Source organism: Mesocricetus auratus, unplaced genomic scaffold (genome assembly GCF_017639785.1).
Source record: "Mesocricetus auratus isolate SY011 unplaced genomic scaffold, BCM_Maur_2.0 Super-Scaffold_100008, whole genome shotgun sequence".
NCBI classification, from domain to species: Eukaryota; Metazoa; Chordata; class Mammalia; order Rodentia; family Cricetidae; genus Mesocricetus; species Mesocricetus auratus.
Genome location: NW_024429192.1, coordinates 79,387,057 through 79,409,370, shown reverse-complemented (window position 1 = coordinate 79,409,370; position 22,314 = coordinate 79,387,057). Strand labels below are relative to the sequence as shown.

The 22,314-nt window shown below is 44.7% G+C and overlaps 1 protein-coding gene across 3 annotated transcripts in view; it reads left to right on the top strand.

Annotated features, from left to right (window-relative positions):
- Card11 (caspase recruitment domain family member 11) overlaps positions 1–22,314 on the top strand; it is a 124,009-nt gene that overhangs the window by 62,794 nt on the left and 38,901 nt on the right. For all 3 annotated transcript variants that reach the window (XM_021232972.2, XM_005079968.4, XM_021232971.2), the window contains exons 2-3: positions 10,959–11,094; positions 21,492–21,704. In XM_021232972.2, coding sequence (XP_021088631.1) covers positions 11,088–11,094; positions 21,492–21,704 — 220 coding nt within the window. In that variant the 5' untranslated portion in view covers positions 10,959–11,087. The remainder of the gene's footprint in view (positions 1–10,958; positions 11,095–21,491; positions 21,705–22,314) is intronic.

Here is a 22,314-nt window from a genome sequence, read left to right as displayed (position 1 = left end):
CTGCATAAATCAGGGGTGGGGCTGCACGCCTGTAATCTCGGCACATTGGAGGTAGAGATGGGAGGATCAAGCTCATTCATAGACATACAGTGAGTCTAAGGCCAGCCTAAATTGTATGAGGACCTAAAGAGGTAGCAGGAGGAGAAAAGACAAAGACACAGATACAGGACAACCCTAATGTCCCATGCAACAATAGCAAAAGTCACTCCCAAGTCCCCTCCTGGACATTTTCCTGGTATGTCTGGGAGGAGCTTGGGTCTCTGACCTCAAATGTAAGCGGATCCTGGCACAATAATGGGAGACCCAAATCAAGTGTGGCAGTACATACCAGTAAACCAGGCACTGGGGAAGTGTGGCAGTACATACCAGTAAACCAGGCACTGGGGAAGCTGAGGCAGGAAGCTCACTGTGAGTCTGAGATCATTCAGGCTACAGCAAGCCCTTGCCTCAAAATAAAATAGAGGAGAAAGTGGGAGCCCCAATCCAATACCATGTGCCATTACTAGGGAGTTGAGGCCTACACTTTTCTAGTTATCAACCCAGTTGTTGGGAAGAGTTGGCCGAGTTCTCTTCAAATACATGGAAATGTGTTTGGAAGTGTGAACAGCACCTACCTGCTCCTGTGATATTTCATAACACGTGTGGCCCGGTGGCTGGAAATGCATGGAAAATCAATCACCACATTGATTCTCCGCAGAAGTTCAATTCTAAATAAATGCAAAAGCTCACTCTGTGAGCCGCCATCCAAAGGGCCTCAGGGGCAGCACCCCGAGCTACAAAGCCAGCTCTGGCCTGAGAGATAGCGCCACCGATGCTGTGGGCAGTGGCCCTGCGATCTGCTTGAGATTCAAATTTATCCTTCAAACACGGGTAGCCAGGACTGCAATCCCAGCCGCCTGGGTCTCTGCTTCTCTCTTTCCCCCTCCTTGGCACCCAGTCTTCTCAGCAGCTTTTCCTTCCAAGTGGGCCTTTGAGCTTGTGCGTGCTTCTGTCCTTCATGAATGTGGTTCTTCCCTGCCTCCTTCCTCATCTGTGTCTTCTCATTGATTAAACCTCATTGGAGTTAAATTTCTCCCTTGCCTATGTATTCTTCTGACTCGCATACATGTTTGTCAAATCATGAGTAAATAAGTGAATGAGTGAGTAAATAAATGAATGAATAAATAAGTGAATGAGTGGGTGAATAAGTGAATGAGTGAATAAGGGAATGAATGAGTGAATAAATGAATGAGCCAGTGAAAGAGGAAATGAATAAGTGAATGAGTGAGTGAACAAATAAAATGAGCCAGTGAAAGAGGGAATTAATAAGTGAATGAGTAGGTGAAAGTGAATGAATAAGTGAATGAGTGAATGACATAGGGAATGAATGATAGGATGAGTGAATGAGTGAATAAATGACTGAATGGATGACTGAAAAGGTATTTGAATGAGTAACTAAATGAATCAACAATGAATGAATGACTATGACTGAATGATAAATGATTGCATGAGTGAATGAGTGAACAATGGCTGAATGAATGAGTGAGAGAATTAGTGGGTGAGTGAGTGAATGAGTGAGAAACTTAATGAGTGAGTGAATGAGTGAGCACAGCCCAGGTCACTCTGGAACAGCCCACAAGACTTTGCAGGCCCTCCCCGGATGATGTCTAGAAATATGGCCTCATCTTCCATCTTGACATTGTCACACTTCCCTGAGGCTCCTGTGCCCACAGAGGTGTATGAGGAGAAAATATAAGGGATGTTTAAGAATTCTGCTCCCCATTCTGGATGGTATCTGGGGTGGGGCTCCTATTTGATGATGCTGGTGACCTTTTCTATGCAATTCGAGACCATCAGACCTTTTCTCTTACCAGGTTATCAGTCCTACCCCGGGCATTTATGTGTTAGCCATGGCTCCCCAGAGCAGGATTCTACTGGTTAATGCCAGCAGAAGACGTTAATTTCCCTATATGTGCTGTACTCCCCAGACTGTCTCCCGAACCCCAAATCAAAAGGCAACTTGTGCCTCCCTGCTGCCTCTGCTTGCAGAGCTGTGTCCCCATCTCCGAGGCTAGTTTCCAGGCTGGGATCTGGAAGCCTGGGCATGCTCTTCCTTCTCTCTGTAGCCCTAGGCTGGCAACCAGCTAGAGTCCAATACAGGTCACTTTCCACTGGATGCACAGCCGGCCTGGGATAAGCAGCAAGAGGGGGTTCAGTGCACTAAGGTATTGAGCTGCCGCGCCTCCCTGGTGTCATGAAGGAGGGTGCCGTTGGGGAACCCACATACCTGCCTGCACTGCAGGGTCATAACACTTGAAATCACCAAGTTCTTCTTGATTGGCAGATGCTGAGGGAAGTTCTGAGACAGTGGTGCATCATCACCAAGCCTCATGCCATTACAGCATTTGATTCCACAACTATGTTTTGAAAACAAAAATTGAGACGAGGTCTCATGTAAACTAGACTGGCCTCACACTCTCTATGTGGCCAAGGATGACCTTAAACTCCTGATTCTCCTACCTCCATTTCCTGAGTGCTAGAATTACAGGCACTCACTACCATGCCCAGTTTATGGAGTACTGAGGATGGCACCCAGGGTTTCGTGCATGCTAGGCAAGCACTCTACCAACTGAGCTATCTCCCCAACCCTCACAACCACTTACTGAAGCCCCATAATATCACCAGATAGCATCACAGAGACAGTGGGTTCACAACTTCCTTTCTCTCAACCCCAACCAGAAAACGACAGCCAGGTTGTCCCCATGTACACCAGAGGGACAAATTTCATTGTGCCTGCAGCTGGTGCAAGGGGTTCACCTGGGAAAGCACTCAGGAGTTTTGATTGGAATCAGCGTGTGTCCTCAGTCACCACAGGCCACAGCAGGAGGGGACAGAATTTCATCAAAGCCAAGTCTCCCCTGTCCATGCCAGCCACTCCTACAAAGGCTGAGCTTCCCCAGAACTCCAAAATAGGTGACCTCGCTCTGAGATTTGCCCTGGGTCCCCGTGGCCCTCCACACTGTGTTGTGCATACCGCCCTGGGACCCATACAGGACAAGCATCCATAAAGAGCCAGCATTCGAAATTGGTGTGCATTCCCTGAGCTATTTAAATCTGTCAGTCCTAATTGTTCTTTCCTTCAAATGCTTTTCCACAGAACTGCTAGAAAAATGAGGGTTGGGGTGGGAGGAATGGGGGAGCACTATCCTTTGGTAAGATGAGAACTGTGTTTCCTTCCAAATTTCACTCTACACTTCCGAAACTACTAGAGAAAATGTCTGGGGATTGGGGGTGGGAGGAGATGAGATTTGGGCATTGTTCTTGGGCTCCAAGCTTGACAATGCACCATAGCCTCTGTAATGGTTCATCTGTAATATCACCTTGGCTGGATTTATATTTTATTACGTGTGTGTGTGTGTGTGCGTGTGCGTGCGCGTGTATGTGGTAAGCATGCATGTCATAAGCACATGTGGGGGCCAAAAGACAACTTGTGAGAGTCAGTTCTCTCCTTCTGCCATGTAGGTCCCAGGGATCAAATTCAAGTCTTCAGGCTTGGTGGCAGCAAACTGCCTTTATCTCCAACCATCTTTCAGTCCTGGATTTAGAGCCACCATGGAAACAAACCTCTGAGTGTGGCTGTGATGGAGTTTCTAAGATAGGCTAATGAAGGAAGGAGTCCCACCCTAACTGTGGATAGCATCACCCCTTAGGCTGAGGTCCTGGGCTGAATCAAAAAGGAGCAAGTGAGGTGAGCACCAGCATTTGTCTCTCTGCTTCCTGACTGAGGATGCCGTATGACCAGTTGCCTCACGCACAGCTGCCGTGATGAGCAGTGGTACCTCAGACAGTGAAGTAAAACAAGTCTTTCCCCACTGTAGTTGCTTGTTGGGTATCTGAGGACAGCCACGGGCAAGTGGTTTATGTACCCTCCCATGCTTCCTATGGAAGTGCCCTCCCACCTTAATTGACACCAAGTAGAGATATTTTAATCCACAGACCCTTGATCATCTGCCAGTGTCCCCTAACGGTAGGCATCCATAGCGTCCTAAGAGTTGTAGCTGATTATGAATATTCCAGGCATCCTAGTGCTTAGGGGGCTGCCTGGGATAGTGTGATGTTCTCTTAGCTGGATGATGTTAAGAAAAAGCTGTCTGTGATGCATTTGAGGACACTGGTACCCACAGACTAAGGAGAGCTGATGAGAGAAGGGATGTGTCCAACAGGCCTTATGGAGCACAGAGGGGGGCTGCATCTCCTGTTGCTGAACAGTCAAGGACATGTTGAGGACCTAAGAAAGGACCCAAGCAGGTGGGTGTGATGAATGGCTGGGCCGATGCCCATAGTCAAGGATCCAAGAACTGAACTGCAGATGGCCAAGCACTTGACGGTGGTGGAGTCTGTCAATTCCCGTTTCCTAGGCAACACTTATGTCCTGTCCTGCTAACCTCTCAAAACTACCCCTTTAATTTCTCCCCTGCAAGCACTTTTGATGTAGGTAGCATTTAGTCTTTCCCAATGGCTCACTGTTGAACCTTAGTGACAAAATGTCTCCTGTAGTCTCCTGTGTCAGAACGCTTGGTTCCCAGCAGGTGGCTCTGTTTTGGGAGTTGTAGGGCAAGTCTCAGAGGGTCGTTGTAGGCTTTAAGGCTGCTAGCCCCAACCCACTTCATCCTGTTTCTACTTCCCGATCTACGGGAAGATAAGCAAGCAGCCCCACACTCCTGCCACCTTGTCTTCATTACCATGATGGACTGTGTACCCTCAAGCCATGAGCCAAAGCCAACCCTTCCTGCTTTAGGCCGCTTCTCATGAGGTATCTGGTCACAGCAATGCCCACTGCTCTGTCATCAGTGAACAGACACACAAGAACAGAAAGATGGGACAGGTTGCTTCATCTTAGGGACCAGGAATATGTGACCAGGAGAAAGGTGGATAAAAGGCATGGCTCTTACTAATCAGGCACACCTGTTGTGGGTATATTCACCTGAAAATAATAAAAGCATAATCTGATTTTGTATCTTCTAGAGCTTTTGTTTTTGTCACAAACAAAAACACAAAACTGAGCTCCAGGATGCCACCAGTGGCCCAAGGCTCTTTGATTTCCTTAAAGTACGGGCTTGTCTTCATAGTCACAAAGTGGCTGCTCTGTTTGCAAATGTCACATCCACATTACAGATAGAAAAAGTCAAAGGCTCTTCTCATCTGCTCCTGCACCCTTTATAGGGTTTTCCTAGTTGGGTGTGATGGCACATGTTGGTAAAGACAACATTTTAGAAGCTGAAACAACAGGATTGTGAATTTGAAGATAGCTAGACTACCTAGCAGGTCCTGACTCAGAAAGAAAGAAAGAAAGAAAGAAAGAAAGAAAGAAAGAAAGAAAGAAAGAAAGAAAGAAAGAAAGAAAGAAAGAAAGAAAGAAAGGAAAGAAAGAGTGGGAGGTATGACAGTAAAGGATGAGGAGAGAGGATAAGGGAGTGGAGTTGGGGGGCAGAATTCACAGATGTCTTGTGCAGAAAATCCCACTCAACCATAACTGTGTCAGATAGCCACAGCTAGCTGCAAGGGAAGCTGGGAACACAGTTTCTGAGATGAGTTCAGTTAATACCATAGAGAAACTTGAAGATCTGTTAGCAAGTAAGAGAGGATGAATAAGTTTGGCAGCTGGCAGTGTCTGCCACTCCACTGTGAATTTAAAATGATAATTGCTGCTTTCAAAATATGTATCCATGAAGCTGTGTTGATTGCTGTACACATGTTAATTGATGGGAAACATTATCCTGTCAATATTTCGGTTGAGCAAGCTTAGATGAGATAGACAGGAGTTAGCAAGGTAACTGGGAAGTGAGGGAGAGTCATGCAGGGAGAGATTTCCAGCTGCCTCTCTGCCTCTGTAAGTGCCCTGTTTGCAAGAATGAAGGGGATTATTAGGAGCAAAAGGTGGGTCATGAAGGTGGTCTGATCCACTTGGCTAAATCTTCCATCTTGGGGTTATGAATGCTGTGTGCACTGGGAATCTGGGTACAGAGCAATGTCTCTATGGTCTTTTCGTTCAGCAATAGATAATCCTTTTAAAAATCATTTTCTTCTCTCTCTCTCTCTCTCTCTCTCTCTCTCTCTCTCTCTCTCTCTCTCTCTCTCTCCTCTCTCTCTCTCTCTCCAGGAACCCTTTTGATTAAGTGAGGATTTCATTGGAATAATTAAACCCTGTGTATCAGGCCACTCACTCCAATCACCCACAAAAACCAATTAAGAGACATGCATTTAACTCACTAACTGCTGCCCCATATCTGATTCCAAGGCTTTTGGTTGGGCTGGCTCTTGGAGATAAGAAACAGATGTTGGTCGTACAAAAGAGCTCCTCCAGGCTGGAGAGATGGTTTAGCAGTTAAGAGTATGTATGTGTTGCTTGATCTTGTAGAGGATCCTGGTTCAGTTCCCAGCACCCACATCAGTTCACAACTACCTGTAATTCCAGCTCTGGGATATAAGCTGCCCTCTTCTGGCCACCACAGGCACCTGCATGTACACACACACACTAAAAATAAATTTTCTGAAAGGCCTGGAGTTTTCTGGACTTGAGATAATAGTAATCTTACTGTTTATTTTATTCCAGATAAGATATTTGTTTTATTAACTTGGCTTACAAATGCATATTGATGATGTAGTAAGAGGAAAGCCCTGTGGTATGTTCTACTGGGAATATAGACGTCTCTGAGCCTCCAATAGGATATGCTCCAACAGAATAAATGAATAAAGCAGTAAGAAGACAATGGGTGCTCAAGATGAAAATGATATCATTGGAGAGAGCTACTGAGAAAGTCCTAGTCCAAAAGCAAAGCAGCTGGGAACAGCTGGCCAAAACTGCAGCATGGTCAGCATAGGACTGTGGGCTAAATCCTCACTATTAACAATATGGTGGTTAGTGATGTCTTAAAATGAATATATCAATAAGCTCTGTTTACAAACACCCATTCCCAACACTTAGCCTTCACTCCCACACCTCATTATGTCATACCTGTCAGTGTTAGAACGTCTGTGGTGCTTAGGTAAACACTGTGCTTCATAAGTATGTTGTGACTGGACTTTGTGGGTTTTTTTGCTGAAGTCAACAGTGACTTTTCCCATCTATTGGGGGCTTTTATTAATTTTTGTTTTGGGTTTTTTAAGTACCATTAATTTTTCTAATTCAGCTCTCAGGTGTGTCAATTGCCTGATAGTATCACTTCCCAGGAATGAGATGTATCACATAACTGTTCAGTATGTCTCCCCAGCAGCCTGTTGAAGTTTTGACTGCTTTCCCTACTGAGACCCTTTGCCTCCAGAGCCCCCATCTTCCTCCTTGTTGCTTTATTCATTCCTTCTGCTAGAGAAGATCCTCTAGGGCTGCCTAATAAAAAGCACACAAAAAGTAAAGATTCTGACTTTATGAAAAATGTCAACTTGTCCTAGTTAGCATTAACTATCAATGCCACACAACCTAGAAGCACCTGAGCAATTGTCTTTATTAGGTTGATCTGTGGAAATGTCTGTGAGGGATTGTCTTGATTGCCTTAATTGATGTAGGAGGGCCCAGCCCACTGTGGGTGCCACCATTCCCTAGTAATCCTCAGCTATACAAGAAGTGTGGTCAAGAGCAAGCCAGCAAGCATCATCCCTCCATGGTTTCTGCTTCAAGTTCCCACTTTAGATCCTGCTCTGACTGCCCTTAATGATAAATTACAATCTGGAAGTGTAAGCCAAATAAACCCTCTCCTCCCCAAGTTACTTGTCATGGTGTTTGTCACAGCAACAGAGAGTAAACCAAAACATCCATCTTATTTTCATATATGACAAATAGTTCGGGTGCTCAAAATTTAAAGATATTTTCTTTAAAACTCAGTGAAGCCCTTGCCCCACCATGTTTCAGCTTCCGTGCGACACATCACACTTTCTTCCCCTCAGTGGGGAAACAAGAATTTTTCCTTCTCGGAGATTCCAGGATCTTTTCTTAGTTGTTGGTGATGGGAAATCTCAGAATGGCATACTGAGGACAAGGTATTCGCCGGTCATTGCAGTAAGCATTCTAGAGACCCTTCAAATCAGGTTGGTGCTCATACATTCTGAGATATCTCTACATTATTCCTTGGTTTATTTTCTGTCCTTGAAGGTTGCTAAAATGGAGACACAATCTGTGTTCTCTTTCTGGGATTTGTGTTCATCCTTAGACCTTTGCCATTGACCTTGATTTTCTTATCTTCCTTCTCCAACTTTTTCTGAGACAGAGCCCCACTCTATAGCCCAGGCTGGTCTGTAACTCATGGTCCTCCTCTGCCTCAGCCTTCCTGAGTCTGGGATTACAAACCTGTATTAAGGAAGCCTGGTCAGTTGTTTGTTTTTCAAGTTTTTCTCTTATTGTATTCATTGTTCCCTTCTTACAGCTGTCTTTTATCAGTTTGAGTCTTGGACTCTGTCTAATGTAGAGATGCTATATTAATCCTCCCTTGGTGCCCTCTCTATTTATCCTTAGGTGGGAGGCAAAAAAAAATGTTTATGAATTTTACCTGTGATCTGGTGGCCTTCCCTGTGGACCAGCCCAAACAGGCCATCTGAGAACTTGATTTAAGTCTGGCCTGAACTTATATAGGAACATAGTCATTGCATAATTTCTGGTCATAATCATTTTAAAAAGTTAACCCTTTTACAACCAGTTCCAGAGACTACATAGCTGAGTGAAATCAGACAGACCTAGACCCACATTCTCTCTTCATACTGATGTAACCAGCTTTTATTTCCTTGGCCCTAAGATGGCCAAGGTGACAATGTACCATCACTCCCCAAGCAGTTCAGTTGTCTTTATCAGTTCAGTGGACCAAACACACCTGACAAGAAGCAACTCAAGGAAGGCTTGGTTTCTCTTGGCTCATGGTTCAGGTGATACAGTCCTTCGAGGCTGGGAAGCCATGCTGGTGGAACGGCTCCTAAACATGACAGCAGGAGGCTAGTTGCCCACATCCCTGAAGATCAGGATTTGGGGAGATGGCAAAGCCAGCATTCACATCAATTTCTCCTTTTTTCCTCTCTTTGTTTAACCTATGACCCCAGCCCATGAGATAGTGCCATACACATTCAGTGTGACTTTCCCCTCTTCAACTAATCCTCCTTGAGCTGCCCTCACAGATATACTTAGAGGTTTGCCTCTCTAAAGTTATATGTCTTCCTCAATCCAGTCAGGTGACAGTTTACATTATCCATCACAGACACTGACACACAAGGAACTGTCTGTAAGTATTAGGGGTGGCAATTTCCATCACTGAGTGTGCCTGAAAGTCAATATCAAAAGCAATCAAGAAATCAATTTATCAAAGCAGAATCCTAAAATTTCCCCGGCTTTGGGACCAAGTTCTCAAGGCTATAATCAAACTTACAAGACCCAAACTAAAATTCCCAGCCTCCCTTTTGGCAGCCCTGTGCCTCATTTTCCCCAATTGATATTAGTAAGGCAGAAAGGTAGAAAAACAAAGAAGGATGATAATACAAAACTCACAAACCTGTTTTCTCATTCTTACAATTAAACTTTTCTTATAACTAAAAATAAATCCTTGAAAAACCTCTTCTGTGAATGCAGAAAGAAACACATGTCCTCTAAAGAAAAGGTACATGTAGGGCCTGAGGATGGAGACCTATGATTAAGCTCCAGCAGCCATGTAAACATCTGGATATAGTGGTGTGTCCTTGAAATCTCAGTGCTGGGAGACAGATCCCTGGGACTCACTCACAAGGCCATCAAGCTTAATCAGCGAGACCCAGGCCATTGAAATACCCTATCTCAAAAACTAAGGTAGCCAGCTCCTAAGAAACAGCACTCAAGGTTGACCTCTGGCCTCCACATGCGCATATATGCGAACACCCATGAAGACACACATACACAAATGTGTGTGGAAGAATGCCAATCCCTTTGCTCACCGGCCTGTAGCTTCCTCGTCTCCCATGAGACATTCAGATCTCAGATCACCTCTTTCCTCATCACTAGCTACATCCCGGGGAAGATATGTGTCTGCTCCTATCCCAGCTACACAGCAGAAAGACCATGGAGGGAACAAAGAGGCACTGTCTTCAAGAGATGCACGGTCCTTCCACATCCCATAGCCAAAGACCTCTGACAGTCTATCCCAAGCTGCCAGATGTTGGCGGGGACAGCTTCAGACATCCAGGGAGAACCAATGTCACCAGTGATTAATGTTCAAGGCTCAAACTAAGCAGGCTCCTGATTATATCTTAGTGTCTCATGGTCCTTGTCACTTGAAAGAAGAAAGGACATGGTGCTATAGCCCATGGTCCCCTGGGGTTCTAGGAACCTGTAAGAGCAGGCATTCATCCTCTCTTCACCTTCACTGGCTTTGAACCCTAACTTTTCTCTCCTTTTCTGGACCTGTTTTCTCAGAAGGAAAGCTGAGCTTGTCTCCCCCCCCAAAAAAAATAACCACAGCCACCACTGGGCTCCCAGCATGACAAGGTCAGCAATGCCCATGTCAGTCACCATGAGAAACACCACCTTTGGGAAATTACAGAGTGTGTGCACTGTGACATGTTCTTGACCAAGTCCACAGCAGACTGGAGGCCAAAGATGTAATTCATAGTGAAGGGAAGTCTTGGGGGTCAGAAGGAGGCTACCTGCCCAGGACCTAATGAATCTGTAGCTGAGTAGAACATCTCCATTCTGCAGGTCGATTGAACAACTCCCACACAGGTTGCAAGTGACCCCAGGGCTACCACCTGCCCACCTCTCCATCCTCTTAAGTCTCAGTATGTGGGTGTGGCCAATGAGTGTCTAGCACTAACCTCCTGCAGCTCATGGTGCTCTGAGCCTAACACTGTCCCCCAGAGAGATGGCACTTAGGCTTTCATTTCCCAGCAGAGAACCTTTTAGATTCTTGAATGTTTTCCTTCCTCCCCTGCCCCCACCCTTCCTTGTTCCAGCTTAACAATCTTTCTCTTTTCAGATTCTGGCCATATCCAGTCCAGTTCCAACGACAGACTGGCCCAAAGGAGAAGGACACCACACAGCCAGAAAGTGTGACTATCAGATCTAGTTAATAGTTCCACGGGTCTGTTTACAGAACACCGACCATATGCCAGGTACTGTACTATCTCCTTTATATCGAAAATCTAAGATGTGGAGTAAGTAGTTGCTTTCCTGTTGCTTGGCAAAATGCCTAACAAAGTGGCTCATTATTGGAGGGCACAGTTCATCATGGCAGCTGCTGTTAGGAAGCCAAGAGAAATGAATGCTGGTCCTGAGTTTGATTTCCCTTTCTGTCTATTCAGTCAAGAACCCCAGCCTCAGGGATGCTGATGCCCACATTTGGGGGAGGGGGTTTCCCTCCTTAATTAGCCTCATCTAGAGAACCTCTCACAGGTGATCCCAGGGACTTGACTCCTAAATTATTCAAGTTGACAGTCGATATTAACCATCACACGGAGGTGACCTAAGACTTCACGTAGGGGAGAAGGAAAGCACAAGTCTGCGGACACATAAAGGAAAGCCCAGCATGCCTGGCGTGTGCTTTATGATGAGGCTGGCAGGAAGTAATCTACAGAAGCCTTTACAGGTCAAAATCAAGATCTTCTTTTAATTTTTATTTGTGTGTATGTACTTACATGTGTGTTTTGATGTGGGGGTGTGCATGTGTGTGTATCACTACATATGTGTATAAATGCATGTGGAGGTCCGAGGACAACCTCGGTGTTGGTCCTCAGTCACCTTCCATCTCTTGAGATGGCATTCTCACTGGCGTGGAAATTCACCCCTTTGTCTAGGCTGGCTAGCCTCAGGGTTCCAAGGACCCCCCTGATTCTGCCTCCCACCTTTAGGATTACAGATGTGTGGGCCATGCCCAGAATTTTATATAGATTCGGGGGATCTCAGCTCAGGTTCTCATGCTTGCAAGACAAACCCTTTACTGACTGAGTCGTCTCCCCAGTTCCCAAGGTATGTTTTAAATACAGATTGCTGCCAGCCCTGGCTGGCCTCAGACCTGTGATTCTCTGGTCTCTGCCTCCCCAGTGCTAAGATCACAAGTGCACCGTCATGCCTGGTTAAGATCAGTATTTGAATGGTTATTATAACAATGAGAGGAAGCCACATGATTAAAACTGTAAATGAAAGAGGCTGGAGGCAGGCAGTGATGGCACACGCCTTTAATCCCAGCATTTAGGAGGCAGAGGCAGGCAGATCTCTGAGTTTGAGACCAGCCTGGTCTACAGAGTGAGTTCTAGGAAAGCCAGAGCTACACAAACAGACCTTGTCTCAAAAAAAGGAAAGGAGGGGGGGGGAATGAAGGAAGAAAGGGAGAGAGAAAGAAAAAAAAGAAAGAGGAAGGAAGGGAGGGAGAGAAGGGAAGGGAAGGGAAGGGAAGGGAAGGGAAGGGAAGGGAAGGGAAGGGAAGGGAAGGGAAGGGAAGGGAAGGGAAGAGAGAAGAGGCCGCCAGAAGCCAGGCAGCTGTGATGGGGTTTGTGTGATGGGAAATGGTCTTCCTGGGATATACTTCCTTGATGAAGATGACAGCTGTGGTCCAGGGTTAGACTCAACTGGAAACCAGACTCTGTGAAGGTTAAGTCAGGTTTGGCAGAGCCAGGACTCAAGCAAGTTAAACACAAACCATACACTCTCATAGGCTGTGAAAATCCAATCTCTGTATCTGAGGGAGCATGTGAAGGCAGGATGCTTTCAAAGAAACGTAACACACAAACTCAACAAATTCACCAGGGTGGTCCCAGGTGAAAAGCATGGGCCATACTCAGTAATAGTATCCAGAGGGAGAAGTAAACTAGAAATTGAGTCTGTGATGTTTGATTCTTTTGAGACTAACCCATAATCCTTGTCTGTGAACTATTTTGTACATACTAAAAATGTATATATAATATTCATACGAGACAACAATGAAAAAACACACTTGCTGTGTCACCAACTGTGATCTGGAGTTGATTCAATGATGGCCTCTGGATACCCTTCCAGGATCACATCTGGCTGGATCATTCCCTCAGGAGGAGCCATCATCCTGATTTTTCTCTATTTGGGAGAAGGGAGTATTGAGGATGGAACACAGGATCTCATGCTTGTTACAGTAAATGCTCTACCACTGAGCCACACCCCAGCCCCTCACTGAGGGATTCTAGGCAGTACTCTACCACTAATCCATACCTACAATCCCTTTTTATTTTATTTTTTTATTTTGTGGCATGGTCTCTCTGTGTTGCCCAGGCTCACCCTGAACTAATTGTGTAGCCCAAGCAGGCCTTTCATTTGTGCTTTTCCTGCCCCAGACTCCTGAATGGCTAGGATATCAGACATAAATCACCTGTCATGGCTTAAATGAGTAACTTCTGTGAAGGTTCAAACATGATACATGGAGCACTGTGCCACTTCCGTAGGTTTTGTGATTTCCCTTCTGCAGGCCTCAGTAGGCTACTAGGGCATAGTCTTGTGGCTTTTTGTGTCAGTAACTGACTCTCACTGTGGAACTCTGAGCCCCTCCAGGACGAACCATGGCACTCACTGGATCTCACAAACTGGTTGTCTTTTCAGAGCATCTCTTGACCCATGGTGGCTGAGCCACACGTGACACAGGATGCTTGTGATATATCAGTTCCCATGACACCGCAGGTCTGTGACAACCTTGTCTCTAAGGCTGGCGGTCCCCATCATGTCTGCTTAAGGAGGACGGTTTCACCCTAGTCATTTCCTGCATTGCTGACTGCCCCCCTGTCAAGTACAGGGCGCCTCAGGAAGCATCCCTATGACACTAAGCACCCGTGAATGGTTTCACACATGCTGTGTCTCTGAAGAGCAGGAAGCCATGCTCCCTAGACTGAGCCCCTGAGATGTAAGCTCTCAGCGCCTGGCTTGCAGCTCTCTGCCCAGCAAGTCTTTGCAGAGTCAAACACTTGCAGCTCAGGACTTTGGGTTGTGCATCACAGAGGGCCAGCTTCAAGTGGCACAGGGAGCAAGGCACCCACTTGGAGTGGTTGGGTTTTGTTGTTGTTTGTGTGTGTGTGTGTGTGTGTGTGTGTGTGTGTGTGTGTATGTGTGTGTATGCATAAATGTTTTCAGGCACATGAATAAGACAACTTCAGTTATCATGCTCAGGGATGCTATCCATCTCCTTTGAGACAATGTCTCTCACTGAACCTGGAGTTCACCACTTCAGCCCTAGGGAATCTCCTTTCTCCACCTGCCCAGCACTGGGATTACAGCCCACACTTCTGATTTTTAGTGGGATCTGGGGATTGAACTCAAGTCCTCATGCTTGTACAACAAGCACTTTACTCACTGAGCCATCCCACCAGCCCTTGCGATGGCTCTCTTGACAAATCTTCAGCTTCACTGGAAAAAGAAAGAAAAAAAAGGGATGACCCTGATTACTAGAATCAGGACTAGAAGGGGTATTATATCTGACTTTACAGAGATAAAAGGAATTGGGGCAGAAGCCATAAGAAACTGTCACCAAAAAACAGGACAACTTGAGGGAGACAAATTCCTAGAATGACAAAGATGACCATGACTATCTCAAGAAAGACAGAGCATATAAACTGACCCATGGCAAGTAAAAAGAGTGATCCCATCATAATAACAACGGGTCTGGGGAAATGACTCCATCTGGAAAGTGCCTGGCATGCTTATGTGAGGGCCTGAGTATGATACCCAGAAGTCATGTTAAAAAAAAAAAAAGCTAAGAAGCTGGTGCCGTGTAATGTCAGAGCTGGGAGACAGACATGGGGACCTCTGGTGCTTGCTGGCTATCCATCCCAACTCACTTGGAAGACAAAATAAGGTGGATGGTACCTGAGGAACAACACCTAAGGCTGACCTCTGACTTCCACACATGCACACACACGCACACACACACACAAATAACCCCTGCACACAAAAAGAGACCTATGCTCACATGTCACATGTCTTTAGTTGTAAACTTGACTTAGCAAGGGAAAATTTAATACTGATTCTCCAAAAACTCTTTCAAAAAGTTGAACAAGAAAGAATACTTCCCAAGACATTCCTATCAGGCTAGAATGACCCTGAACTCAGAACCAGACATCTCAGGAAAAAAAAAAACCACAGACAAATAACTCTTATGAATACAAATGCAGAAATCCTCTTTATTTTAAACCTAGGAAATTGAATCAAGTAGTGTGTGTGTGTGTGTGTGTGTGAGAGAGAGAGAGAGAGAGAGAGAGAGAGAGAGAGAGAGAGAGAGAGAGAGAGAGAGAGACTAAATGGGATTCTTCCTTGGGGTGCAAGGTTTAATTAACATCTGAAAATCAGTTCATGGAACACACTACGCTGATAGAATCTTAAAAGCCACATGATCATTTCAATAGATGCAGGAAAGTCTGATTTAACAAAATCAGAATCGATGAGCCATTAATGACAGTGATGGTCAACAAGCCAAGAATGTGAGGAAACTTCCTGAGTCTAATAAATGACATGACATCTAGGAGAGAGAGAGAGAGACAGAGAGACAGAGAGACAGAGAGACAGAGAGACAGAGAGACAGAGAGACAGAGAGAGAGAATCATGAATCATATTACTTGGTAAAGACGGGATGCTTTGCCCCTAAGACAAGAGTGTTCATTCTTCCACTTCTATGTACTTAGGTGCTAGGCAGAGAAAATAGGTATGAAGGAGAAATAAAGACAAACGATCTGCAGTGTGGGAAAAGTAGAGTGCTTGTCTAGAATCTCCTAGTAAGAGCAGGAGACATGAATCAGCAGTTAAAGCAGTTAAGTACCTGTCTAGAATCCCCCAGTGAGGGGCTGGGGTATGGTTCAGTGGTAGAGCAACTGCCTAGAATCCCCCATTGAGGGGCTGAGGTGTGGCTCAGTGGTAGAATTCTTACCTAGAAAGTTCAAGAGCCTGGGTTCAATCCTCAGCACTACAAAACTGTATCCATTAGCTCGCATGTGCGCGCACACACACACACACACACACACACACACACACACACACACACACACGTATCTAGTTTGGAAAGACCTAAATAAAAGTATATGGCATTACATTATCTTACACATAAATAATCATAAAGCCCCTACTCAAACTATTCAAACTAGTAAATGATTTCAAATGCTATGAGCTTCCTAAAGGCTAGAGCCCCCTGCCACCAGCTGTGACACTCTGAGGGCCATGTCTTTACATACAGAGTTTTGAGTGGCATTCAACATCTACACTATAACATTCCCTGTAAACTATAAAGCATTACTGGGTAAAATTAAAGATTTAAAGTCAACACATGAAAATCAATTGTGTATTTGTACACCATCAATGAACATTCCTCAAATAAAGTTAAGAAAGTAAAGCCCATTTATAATCATTGGAATAATAAAAGCATGCAGGAATAAATTTAACAAAGAAATGCAAGATTTACTTGCTGTATTAGTGAGGTTTCTGACATTGTAATGAAATTCCCTGATACATGATGCTTTTGATGTAAAAGCAGGTCACGTTCCTAAAGAGTCAAGTCCAAGATCAGGTGGCATGCTGGTTTTGGCCTCTGATGAGGACATCACATCATGATGAAAGAGAATGTCAAGTCAGGAAGGACAGAGAGAGAAGGAAGGAGAGAGAAACAGAAAGTGAGAGGAAGGGAAAGAGGGAGAGGGAGAGATTGGTGATTTTCTGAACCCTATGTCCCTAGTGACAGACCTTTAGGTGATATTTGACATCCAAACAGTATCATACACCATCAATTGTAAACCCTTGCTGAAAAAAATTGAAGAAGATGTAGATCAGGAGTCTTGATCTTTTTGGACAGCAACAGCCTCCAAGTTGCTCTTCACACTCAGTGGGTGCACTATCAGAATACCAGCTAGCTTTTGCAGAAATTGACAGGCAAGGGCCTGGGGAGATGGTTCAGTTCCATGTAAGTCAATTCCCATCACACACCTAAAAAGCCAGGCACAGCGAGTGGTGCACATCTGTAACACCAGCACTAGGAAGGCAGAGACAGGCAAATACCTGGAGCTCACTGGTCATTCTAGCCAAATTGGTGAGCTCTGGGTTCACTGAGAGACTCTTCCAAAATCTAAGTGGAGAGCAACTGAGAAAAACACCAAACATTAGCTTCAGATTCCACATGCACATGCACTCACACACTTATACAAACACACACACACATACATGCACACATGCACACATGCATACGTATATTCATGCATACACACAACAGGTACATCAAAGAAACTAACTAATGGATCCTAAAATTGTAAAGGGACACCTAATAGCCAAAGCTACATTGAAAGAAAGAAAGAAAGAAAGAAAGAAAGAAAGAAAGAAAGAAAGAAAGAATTGGAAAACTCCTATTTCCCAAAGTCAATATCTACTACAAATCTACATGAACCTAGATGATGTAGTACATAAAAATATAGATCAGTGCAATGGCATTAAGATCCCAGGAACAAACACTGGCACTAACCAGCTTGTTTTCATGTATCAGGGTCATTCAATAGGGGAAAGATTAGATTTTTCACCAAAACATTCTTGGTAACTAGAGATCTACATATGTAGTCATGCACACATACTCAAAATTAGAGTTTTCATCTAGAAAGAGGAGGAGGAGGAAGAAGAAAGGAGGGAGGGGGAGGGAAGAAGGGAAAGGAAGGAAGGAAGGAAGGAAGGAAGGAAGGAAGGAAGGAAGGAAGGAAGGAAAAATGAAGTTGCATCCTTTTGTGGCTTGAATGTGAAGTGCCCCCCCCCACGCAGGGCTCAAGGGTTTAAACACGTGGCACAGCTGGCGATGCTGTTTGGGAAATCTGTAGAACATTTAGAAAGTGCAGCGTTGACGGAGGAGGTGGATAGCTGGAGGTAGGTCTTGAGGCTTTATAGTCGGGACTCACTTCCTGCTCATTCCTTCCTTCCTGACTGTGGGATGTCACGTGACCAGCTGCTCCTTCCACCATGCCTCCCCACCATGATGAAATGGTCCCTCCAGCTATGAGCCAGGACAGATGCTTCCCCTCCAGTTGATTTTGTCAGAGAATTTATCACAATAGCAGCATCAAGTCCCAACCTCACGCCACAAACAAAGTTTAATGAGATGGATCATAGAAAAGTTAAATATAAAACTGCAACAAAAAACAGTAAGTTCTCACTGCTTTGCTATTAGACTGTTTTATAAATGCTGAAGTACAAATGAAAATGTTCAACAAGTGGGACTACACCTGAATTTAAAAGTTACGGGCCAGAGAAGTGGCTCAGCAGGTAAAGGTATGTGCCACCATGCCTGTCAACCTGGCTTCAATATCAGGGACCCACATGGTGGAAGTAGAACCAACTACCCCATGTTGTCCCCTGACCTCCACACGCATGCCCTGGTACACACTCACCCACGCACATATACACACACATAAAAAACGCATAATTTTACAAAAGAATTAAAAGCATATGCACCAAACAGTCTTATAGACAGTGAGGAGATAATTGACAAAACAGGAGAAAATACTTCCAAGTCAGATGTCTAATGACAAGTCTTGCACACTGTCTAACACCAATGAGAAATGTTTCTCCTTGCTTTGCAATACACTATGACAGGTCCTCAAAATGTAACGCCTACATTCCTTCCTCAGTATGGAAGGGTGCTTGCTGTGAAAACGTAAGAACCTGGATTCCAATTCCCAGCTTGAGCATAGAAAACCAGGTGGAGCTGTGATGCAGAGTTAGAGACAGCAAGGTCACTGGGACTTGCAGACCATCAGTCTACCTCCAGGGTCAGTGACACACCCTGTCTCAAAGCAATACAGCAGGGAGTGCCAAAGTGGGCCACCCAACATCCTCCTCTGGCCTCCACGAGTGTGTGTGTGTGTGTGTGTGTGTGTGTACCCACATACAAGCATATATGTCACATACACACACACTCATATACACAAAGTATTTATAAATGGAATTCCCATAGTTTCAGAATTTCCAGTTCTCTGTATCTACTCAAAGCAATAAAAAGCGTATATCCACACAAAATCCCATCCGTGCATGTACCAAGCAGCCTTGTTCATAAAATTACTCAAGAGGTAGAAAGAACTCAAACACCCATTGGTGCATCAAGAGGCAAACAAACTGTCAACCAACACAAGGGACAACCACTTGGCAATGCATGTGTGTTCACCTGTGTGGGGTGCACCTGTGTGCACACTAGTGTCATCTTCAGGTTCTGTCCACCTTGGGATTTTTGAGACAGAGTCTCTCACTGGTCTAGAACCCACTAAGTAGTCAAGGCTGACTGTCCAATGAGCCTCAAGGATTCGTTGTCTTTGCCACCTCAGAGCTGGGATTGCAAGTGGGCATTACTATGCCCATTCTAGAAATCAAATGCAGAGTCTCCTTTGACTCCCCAGTATTGATTGACAGTTTTGGAGGCAGTGCCTACATGATGTCCTAAGTGGAAGAATCAGGTCACAGAAGGCTGGAAATCCTATGATTCTATTGTATAGAAAAATCAAATGAGTATGTGTTGATACTTTTAATGATCGACACAGTGTAGAATCACCTAAGAACAGAGTCTCAATGAGGGACTGTCTACATCAGCTTGACCTGTGGTTGCATCTAGTAGCAAGGTGCTTAAATCACATGAATTGCTGTGGGAAGAGCCATTCCCTGGGCTTGGGTTTTGAAATGACTTAGAGTAGATAAAATGAGCAGAGCCCTCCCATGCATGTATTCATTTCTCTCTGCTCTCAACTGTGGGTGTGACATGACCAGCTGCTTCAGATCCTTGCTTTGTCTTCCCTGCAATGATGGACTGTGAGCTAGAATCCTGAGCTAACATAAGCCCTGTCTCCCCTAAGTTGTTGTCTTGTCAGGGTATTTTATCACAGCCAGAGAAACAAAACTTAGAAGCCATGGAAACAGAAAAGTACATTCGTTGTTGCCAAGAGCTGGGAATGTAGGTATTGGAGGGAAATGAATGGCTGAGATTTCTTTTTGAAATAATGAAAATGTTTTCAATTGATTGTGGTGACGGTCCCACAGTTTGTGAACCATTGAACTGTACACATTAAAAAGATGAATCACATGGCACATGAATTATTAGCCCAATAAAGAAAGCTGTTTTGAAAGGAAGGGAGGAAAGAAGAGAGGGAGAGAGGGCAGATTGATACTTGCTTCAAAATGGAAAAACTTTGAAAATAGTATGAAAAAAAAGCTGTCCACAAAAGATTGTATATTTTGAATCTGTGCATACGCAAAGCCACAGACAGAAAGCAGGCTTTTCACAGAAAGCGATTGCAGATGAGGACGGTTTAGAAATCATAAGTGGCTGCTACTGGGGGCTGGGGAGATAACTCAGTGGAGAGGGACTGCTGTATAAACAAAAGGACCTGAATTCAGATTCTGACACCCATGTAAGAAGCCAAGCAGGATGCTCAGTCCTGTAATCCCAGTGTCTAGGGGTTTGATGGATGCCAGCCCAGTTCCAGGCCCAGTGAGAGACCCTGTCTCAGGCTCAGTGAGAGATCCCGTCTCAAAGTAAAGAAGAGATAATCAGAACTCCTGATGTTCTGCAGCATCCATTTGTACACACAGGTGTGCATGCCCACATACATGCATGTGCACATGCACCATGCATGCATACAAACACACACAAAACTGAATAATCTTCCAAAGAAATATTTTCTTCAAAAGAATAACCACTAATAGATACAAGGTTTCTTTTAATAATGATAAAAGCGTCCTAAAAATATTAGGCCATTGTGATAAATGAACAATGTCATAATATGTTTAAAAGGCGTTTAGGCTGGAGACAGATCTCAGTGACTAACGGCATTTACTGATCTTGCAGAGGACCCAGATTCAGTTCTGGGCACCAAAACCAGCAGCTCACAACCACCTGTAATTCCAGGTCCAGGGAATCTGATACCATTTTCTGGCCTTCATGAGCATCTACACATACAAGGTGCCCATAAACTCTCACAAGCACACAAATGATAAATAAATAGTTTAAATCATTAAATTAAAATGAACAATTTTACAGTGTTTGAGTTGTATCTCAATAGAGCTGCACTTAAAAAATGAACTAATTAGATCTATATATACCCACCTAAATAAACCTGAAAAATGTAGGAGGAAGAACACAATATCAAAAGAGATACAGACAGTATGGTATTGTTTAGGTGGAATTTGAAAGCAAATGGTATTATATAAATATTGTTTGGAGAAAGATATATTCCTTAGTAAGATAAAACCTGCATGGTAAGAGCACACCCCAATGACAGGACTTTTCCTCTCTCCCTCTAAACTATCCTTTTAAAATGTTACAGCTCATCTTTCTATTGTTTTGTGTTTAGTATGTAAGAAAATTTATACTAGTATTTATGTCCCCATCCCCTTCTCCCTTGGATAAAAGGTAATATGTTCTACTCACTTTTCTCTGCTATCCTTTCTTTTGAGTCTGGCGATATACTGGAGCCATCATTCCACTCCCAAGCGTTTTATAGCATTGTTCCGTGGAGGCTTTTTTATTAACCTTGTTGGGGTTTACCCCTCACAGGAGGAGGGCCAGCTATGGATGACTACATGGAGACGCTGAAGGATGAAGAGGATGCCCTGTGGGAGAATGTAGAATGCAACCGGCACATGCTGAGCCGCTACATCAATCCCGCCAAGCTCACCCCCTACCTGCGCCAGTGCAAGGTCATAGATGAGCAAGATGAAGATGAGGTGCTCAACGCGCCCATGCTCCCATCCAAAATCAACCGGGCAGGTAAGGAAGATGAGCACGCCACACATGGCCCGTCAAGGGATTGCCTCTGATTTAGCTGGAACAAGATGGGGCTCATCTAGACATGGGCTTTTATTCTAGGATCCAAACATGTTGTGTTACTCGGCTTTTCCTAGTGAGGTTTGAACGAATGTCTACCCACCCTAGCTAGGGACCAATGACAGACCAAAGACACAGTTCCACCCAAGTCTGTCTCAGGGATGAGCAATGAGTTACTTATCAAGGTTACTTACAGGAGTATGGGTGAGGAGTTAGGTGGGCATGGATGGTGTTAGTTATCGAATGTGAAGGGTTCGTCAGAGGAGTGTGGAGAGGGGAGTCCCTTGCAAGACTATGGGTGGGTGGTTGCTTATGTGGGAAAATGGGTCCTTATGGTGTGAGGATATCCTCACAAGATCCTGATTGAGGGGCTCCCCACAAGAGCTAGGGTGAGAGGTCCCTCACAGGATGAGAGGTCCTTCACAGAAGCATAGGTGACTCTGGAAGCTTCAGCACAGAAGTTCCACCCCAACACGATGACAGACTCTCCAAACCTGCATCCCTAAGCTCCCTGTACAACTTGCAGGCAGCACCACTGAAGAATCCCCTCTCT